The following is a 7,950-nucleotide window of genomic DNA, read 5'->3' on the forward strand; positions in this document are numbered from 1 at the left end:
GGTGCAATTGCTGTTTATGTTTGACGACAGACCGCCGCTTGCGTTCGCCTTAGCGCGAGAGCAGGGGGCGACAGGGGTGTTTTTTTTTTTTGTTTTTTTTTTCTTTATTATTTTTTTGCTTTTTTAATCTTACTTTTAAACTGTTCCTTTCATATTTTTTTTTTTAATCATTTTTATTGTTATCTCGGGGAATGTAAATATCCCCTATGATAGCAATAGGTAGTGACAGGTACTCTTTTTTGAAAAAATTGTGGTCTATTAGACCCTAGATCTCTCCTCTGCCCTCAAAGCATCTGACCACACCAAGATCGGTGTGATAAAATGCTTCCCCAATTTCCCAATGGCGCTATTTACATCTGGCGAAATCTAAGTCATGAAATACTCGTAGCTTCCGGTTTCTTAGGCCATAGAGATGTTTGGAGCCACTCTGGTCTCTGATCAGCTCTATGGTCAGCTGGCTGAATCACCGGCTGCATTCTCAGGTTCCCTGTTGAGACAGGAGAGCCAGAGAAAAACACGGAAGACGGTGGGGGGGGGGGGGGGGGCATTCCCTCCCACGGCTTGTAAAAGCAGTCTAGAGGCTAATTTGCCGCTAGGATTGCTTTTACATGAAAGCCGACCGCTGGCTGAAAAGAATGATACCAAGATGATACCTAAACCTGCAGGCATCATTCTGGTATAACCACTCAAAGTCGTGAATGGCGTACCTGAAGACAAAAAAATGGTTAACAATGGTTAACAATAAAGCACAGTAAACAGTAAAGTATAAATAATTACATACCTGAAAAACAAACATGATAAAACATAATAACAATAACAATAACAATAAAACATTGCAGAATAGAATACAGTAAAAAAGAGCAGAACAATAGAGAGAGAGAATAGAGAGAGAGAGAACAATAAAACAACAACTATTTTTTTTTATTTCATATTTTTTTTTTTTTTTACACTTTTTTTGTAACTAACTTTTATAACGGTAACCGGTTCCAGGTTCGGGTCTCTCAAAATGCGATGGCATCTTGGGAGACCCTGTGAAAGTGTGCCTAGTCTGTGCAATGCTGTACCCTACGCTAATACTCAACTAGTGCATGGTAGCGTTCAAAACATTCACCAATGCAAAGACCAGGATTGTCAGGACAGGAGGGACAATAATAGCGGGTGTCACGCCTATATCCGCGCTTGCTGCAGACACGACATCTTTTTTGGGGGGTTCGTTGGGTAGGGGTACTCGGGAGGACATAAAGAAAATGCCTCTCATGCAGCCGACTGCATTTGGTTGGGGATGTGAATGGGGGAAGTACGGGCGCTGCAGAAGCGGTGGGTTCCCAATTAGGATTGGCGAATGCAGCAGGAAGGGCATTATGGGCACGATGGGCCTGTGTTTGTCTTTTTGGTGGCAGCGGGACACTACTTGTGCTTGCCACCTCACCAGCTTGAACTGCACTTATGGGACTCGCCACGTCACCAAGTGTTACTGCAGTGCTGGTTTGACTACGACCGGGGTGTACTAGGCCGCTGGCACTTGCCAGTTCACCAAAACGCTACCAAAAAAACTGTTAGCGATCGCAGGGATCAGGCCTGACTCTGCGAACGCTGCAGTTATGCGTTTAGTGTTTTGTAAGTGTCAGTGATCGATCGATACTGCACTTGGGTGGGCTGGGCCGGGCGGAGGGGCAAAACGCAGGTGCTAGCAGGTATCTGGGCTGATCCCGCTAACACTGCGTTTTTGGGAACCCTAAACTGCTGGTGACGCTAGTATAGATCTGATCGGATCAGATATTGATCCGTTCAGATACTATACCACTAAGGGAGGCGTATGCTGCGTGCGTGGGTGTTAGTGGTACTGGCGCTAACCTGACGCTGCCTGGGGCTGGTGTTTGCCAGTTCACCAAAACGCTACAAAAAAAACTGTTAGCGATCGCAGGGATCAGGCCTGACTCTGCGAACGCTGCAGTTATGCGTTTAGTGTTTTGTAAGTGTCAGTGATCGATCGATACTGCACTTGGGTGGGCTGGGCTGGGCCGGGCGGAGGGGCAAAACGCAGGTGCTAGCAGGTATCTGGGCTGATTCCGCTAACACTGCGTTTTTGGGAACCCTAAACTGCTGGGGACGCTAGTATAGATCTGATCGGATCAGATATTGATCCGTTCAGATACTATACCACTAAGGGAGGTGTACGGTGCGTGCGTGGGTGTTAGCGGTACTGGCGCTAACCTGACGCCTGGGGCTGGTGCTTGCCAGTTCACCAAAATGCTACCAAAAAAACTGTTAGCGATCGCAGGGATCAGGCCTGACTCTGCGAACGCTGCAGTTATGCGTTTAGTGTTTTGTAAGTGACAGTGATCGATCGATACTGCACTTGGGTGGGCTGGGCGGAGGCACAAAACGCAGGTGCTAGCAGGTATCTGGGCTGATCCCGCTAACACTGCGTTTTTGGGAACCCTAAACTGCTGGGGACGCTAGTATAGATCTGATCGGATCAGATATTGATCCGATCAGATACTATACCACTAAGGGAGGCGTATGCTGCATGCGTGGGTGTTAGCGGTACTGGCGCTAATCTGACGCTGCCTGGGGCGACGCATATCACCGCCGGGCGATCAGGGGGCTAAACCTTTATTTGGTAATAAACGGCGGGTGCCCTGACACTATAAAAAATAAACGAACTAACCAGCGTCATCCGTAACGGTTATACGGTGATCAGTGGTGAAAGGGTTAACTAGGGGGCAATCAAGGGGTTAAAACATTTATTAGGTAGTATATGGGGGTCCCTGACGCTATAAAACGCTGACGGTGAACCTAAATATTTACCTCACTAACTAGCGTCACCAGCGACACTAATACAGCGATCAGAAAAATGATCGCTTAGTGACACTGGTGACAGGGGGTGATCAAGGGGTTAAAACTTTATTAGGGGGGGTTAGGGGGGTACCCTAGACCTACAGGGGGGTAACAGTAACTGTCCCAACACTGTAACTGTCACAAACTGACACTATGCAGTAATCAGAAAAAAAAAAAAACAAAAAACAAAAAAAACTGCTGGTGTCAGTTTGTGACGGGGGGGGGGGTGATTGGGGGGGGATCGGGGGGCGATCGGGGGGGGGTCGGGGTGTTTTGTGTGCCTGGCATGTTCTACTGTGTGTGTGTGTGTGTTGTGCACTCACATTGATGTCTTCTCTCCTCGGGCCGGAACGGAAATTACCGAGCCGAGGAGAGATGACATCATTTCCTTTGCTGCTGTTTAGCATACAGCAGCAAAGGAAGATTCTCATTGGCCGGCGGCGATCGCGAGGGGGGGGCCACGAACGGATGGTCTCCCCCTCATCACCGATCGCCGCTGGACAAAAGACGACCGCCTCGGGCACCGGGGGGGGGTCCGATCGGACCCCCCACCCGCGGAAGGCAAATCACGTACCCTGTACGTGATTTTGCCTGTCCGTGCCACTTTGCCGACGTACATCGGCGTGAGGCGGTCGTCAAGTGGTTAAGGTTAAAAGTTTGTTGCCATTCCACGAGCGAGTGCAATTTTGAAGCATGACATGTTGGGTATCAATTTACTCGGCGTAACATTATCTTTCACAATATATAAAAAAAATTGGGCTAACTTTACTGTTGTCTTATTTTTAAATTCAAAAAATTATTTAAAAAAAAAAAAAATGCGCTTGTAAGACTGCTGCGCAAATACAGTGTGACAGAAAGTATTGCAACGACCGCCATTTTATTCTCTAGGGTGTTAGAAAAAAGATGTATAATGTTTGGGGATTCTAAGTAATTTTCTAGCAAAAAAAACTGTTTTTACCTTGTAAACAACAAATCTCAGAAAGAGGCTCGGTCCTTAAGTGGTTAAAATCCTCACCGTTTTAGCTCCTCCTATCAGAACAGTACATAATGAGAAACTTCTCAAACTAGGACACAAAGACAGTCAAATATTTTTGGTAGAATTTGAAGCATTGCAACTACTGATGGATTTGTTGCTGTCTGTGCCTCCCATACCCTGGTGAGAACCACTCTGCCCCTTTCTTGTCCTGGAACAGGAAGTGAGGGAAAATCTGCCCTAGGGGGTCACAGACAGATATCAAAACTTGACAGAAACTTGATATCGGCTTCTTCACAATATTTAAAAGTAAAACCAGATTTTAGTTGGAAGAATTATGATTATTAAATAGTCCCCCCATCCTTGGTGTCAGTGGAAGGAATAGTGCCCCATCGTTGGTGTCAGTAGAAGGAATAGTGCCCCATCGTTGGTGTCAGTAGAAGGAATAGTGCCCCATCGTTGGTGTTAGTAGAAGGAATAGTGCCCCATCGTTGGTGTTAGTAGAAGGAATAGTGCCCCATCGTTGGTGTCAGTAGAAGGAATAGTGCCCCATCGTTGGTGTCAGTAGAAGGAATATATGCTGATTCAAAACACAATAATTTATTTGTTTATTTATTAAAAATCTGTCTAAGCTTTATATTGTAAAAAAAGAAAAAACGGATTAAAGGACCAAGCTAGGAAAACGAAAGTGTCGATACAAAAATGAAAGTGCTAGTAGAATAAATAGCTGTACATATCTTCGTAGTTCAATTATGTTACACCTTTTTATTTTTTAGTTTAATGGTATACATTTTTATTTTTATTTTAGACATATTTTATTATTATGAGTGGGGGATTACTTAAGTGTTTATGTAACTGAACTTTTCCTTTGTGTGTATTTTTTAAATTTATAGTTGGATTTATTCAATAAGGATGTTTGCTGTACAGGACATTTTGTGATGGGGATGAAAATACATTCGGGGCATTGATGCACGTAGTCTTTAATGGGCTCATTTAGAGCAGTGCTTTTCAAACCACTTTGCTTGCACTATTTCTCTCACTGGCAAAAACGATGGGGCACTGTTCTTCCACTGACACCAAGAATGGGGCTTTATTCCCTCCACTGATACCATTTGTGGGGCACTATTCCTTCCACTGACACCAACGATGGGGCGCTATTCCTCCCACTCCACTGACACCAACGATGGGGGACTCTTCCTTCCAATGACAACAACCATGGAGCACTATTCCTTCTACTGACACCAACGATGGGGTACTATTCCTTTCACTGACACCAACAATGGGGTACTATTCCTTTCACTGACACCAACAATGGGGTACTATTCCTTTCACTGACACCAACAATGGGGTACTATTCCATTCACTGACACCAACGATGGGGCGTTATTCCTCCCACTCCACTGACACCAAGTATGGGGGACTCTTCCTTCCAATGACAACAACCATGGAGCACTATTCCTTCTACTGACACCAACGATGGGGCACTATTCCTTCTACTGACACCAACGATGGGGCACTATTCCTTCTACTAACACCAACGATGGGGCACTGTTCCTTCTACTGACACCAAGGATGAGGGGACTATTTCCTCCAATGACAACAACAATGGAGCACTATTTCTTCTACTGACACCAATGATGGGGCACCATTCCTTCCACTCCACTGACACCAAGGATGGGGCATCATTCCTTCCACTCCACTGACGCCAAGGATGGGGCATCATTCCTTCCACTCCACTGACGCCAAGGATGGGGCATCATTCCTTCCACTCCACTGATGCCAAGGATGGAGCACTATTCCTTCCACTCCACTGACGCCAAGGATGGGGCACTATTCCTTCCACTCCACTGACGCCAAGGATGGGGCACTATTCCTTCCACTCCACTGACGCCAAGGATGGGGCACTATTCCTTCCACTCCACTGACACCAAGGATGGGGCACCATTCCTTCCACTCCACTGACACCAACAATGGGGCACTATTCCTTGGTGTCCCCCTTGACACCAAGGATGCGGGGACTATTCCTTCCAATGACACCAACGATGGGGCACTATTCCTCCTCCTACTGACCACAGGTGGCATATTTTTTTTTTTACTCCCACTGGCCACAGTCCTGCCCCCCATAGTCTGAAGGACAGTAAACTGGTCCTTTGTTTAGAAAGTTTGGAGACTCCTGATTTAGAGCAACATAGGTGTATGGAAAGAATAATTGGTGAAGAGGTTGTGTATTTAGAATCTCTTTTCTTATGGATTTTTGGAACATTGATGTTAACCTTTTTCTATGTATTGCAGTGGGAAACCATGGTTATGACAACACCCTCCATAGCATGCACCCTTTCCTAGCTGCCCACGGACCAGCCTTTCACAAGGACTATAAGATAGGCTCGATAAACAGTGTGGACGTGTACCCCATGATGTGCCATATACTTGGACTGAAGCCTGAAGCCAACAATGGATCACTCTCCAACACCAAGTGTTTGTTGACCGACCAGTGGTGCATCCGGGTCCCAGAAGCCATTGGTATTGTGATGGGCACCCTCATGGTGTTCACCACTTTGACTTGTATTGTGATCATGTTGAAGAAGAAATTGCCTTCAGGACGTTCGTTCACGCGGCTGAGGTTGCAGGATGACGACGATCCTTTAATTGAGTGATTTAGAAAAATTTGAGCATCGGAACAAAAGAACTTTTGGCAATACACACTATATTTACAAAAGTATTGGGACGCCTGCCTATACACGCACATGAACTTTAGTGGCATCCCAGTCTTTGTCCGTAGAGTTCAATATTGAGTTGGCCCACCCTTTACAGCTATAACAGCTTCAACTCTTCTGGGAAGGCTGTCCACAAGGTTTAGGAGTGTGTCTATGGGAATGTTTGACCATTCTTCCAGAAGTGCAAGTGGGCCTGGCTCGCAGTCTCCGCTCTCATTCATCCCAAAGGTATTCTGTCGGGTTGAGGTCAGGACTCCCAAACTTGCTCATCCTTGTCTTTATAGGCCTTGCTTTTTGCACTGGTCCAAATCATTTGGTGGAGGGGGGGATTATGGTGTGGGGTTGTTTTTCATGGGTTGGGCTTGGACCCTTAGTTCCAGTAAAGGGAAATCTTAAGGCGTCAGCATACCAAGACATTTTGGACAATTTCATGCTTCCAACATTGTGGGACTAGTTTGGGGATGGCCCCTTCCTGTTCCAACATGACTGTGCACCAGTGTACAAAGCAAGGTCCATAAAGACATGGATGCGCGAGTTTGGGGTGGAGGAACTTGACTGGTCTGCACAGAGTCCTGACCTCAACCCAATAGAACACCTTTTAGGATGAATTAAAGCAGAGACTGCGAGCCAGGCCTTCTCGTCCAACATCAGTGCCTGACCTCACAAATGCACTTCTGGAAGAATGGTCAAACATTCCCATAGACACACTCCTAAACCTTGTGGACAGCATTCCCAGAAGAGTTGAAGTTGTTATATTGAACCCTACGGACTAAGACTTGGAGGCCAGTAAAGTTCATGTGCATGTAAAGGCAGGCGTCCCAATACTTTTGGTAATATAAGCTATATACACGGGCCTTGAAATTGAATCATAGAGGTAACATCCATCCAGAAGTTAAATTTCACCTTTTGGTGGATCCTCATGGGTTGGATCACTGACTGGCCTCTAGCTTATATCTCTTGGGGCTCCAACATTGGGGACATTTTTGAAATTGGTGCAAAAGTATCAGTGCAATGGTTTTTGGCTGTAGTAAATTGCGGGTAATTTCATTTTTGTCACTTATATGACTAATACACTGATCATTTAGTGTGGCAGTAATTATAATAACTAAGTATCAGTGAACTTTAACATAACCTTAAAGTGAACATTCTGCCTACTTCTGCATGCCAACTTTGAATTGGTCTAAGACCTCGTTACATAGTTAGTCAGGTTGAAAAAAGACACAAGTCCATCCAGTTCAACTTTAAAAACAATAAATAAATAAAATAAAAAATATCGTACAATCCATAATAAATATCGTACAATCTCAGTTCACACGACGTGTACTAGAGCTTACGTCAAAGGCAGTGCAGGAAGTCCCATTGATGTCAGTTGGGTCACAACGGCCACACACATACAGCTGCTGCTCCCAATTCAATTTGACA

General features: G+C 45.4%; 1 protein-coding gene across 2 annotated transcripts in view; it reads left to right on the top strand.

Annotated features, from left to right (window-relative positions):
- ENPP4 (ectonucleotide pyrophosphatase/phosphodiesterase 4) overlaps positions 1-7,128 on the top strand; it is a 43,254-nt gene extending 36,126 nt beyond the window's left edge. For both annotated transcript variants that reach the window (XM_073625245.1, XM_073625246.1), the window contains exon 4: positions 6,107-7,128. In XM_073625245.1, coding sequence (XP_073481346.1) covers positions 6,107-6,468 — 362 coding nt within the window. In that variant the 3' untranslated portion in view covers positions 6,469-7,128. The remainder of the gene's footprint in view (positions 1-6,106) is intronic.
- Positions 7,129-7,950: the final 822 nt, after the last annotated feature.

Source organism: Aquarana catesbeiana, linkage group LG04 (genome assembly GCF_042186555.1).
Source record: "Aquarana catesbeiana isolate 2022-GZ linkage group LG04, ASM4218655v1, whole genome shotgun sequence".
Taxonomy (NCBI): Eukaryota; Metazoa; Chordata; class Amphibia; order Anura; family Ranidae; genus Aquarana; species Aquarana catesbeiana.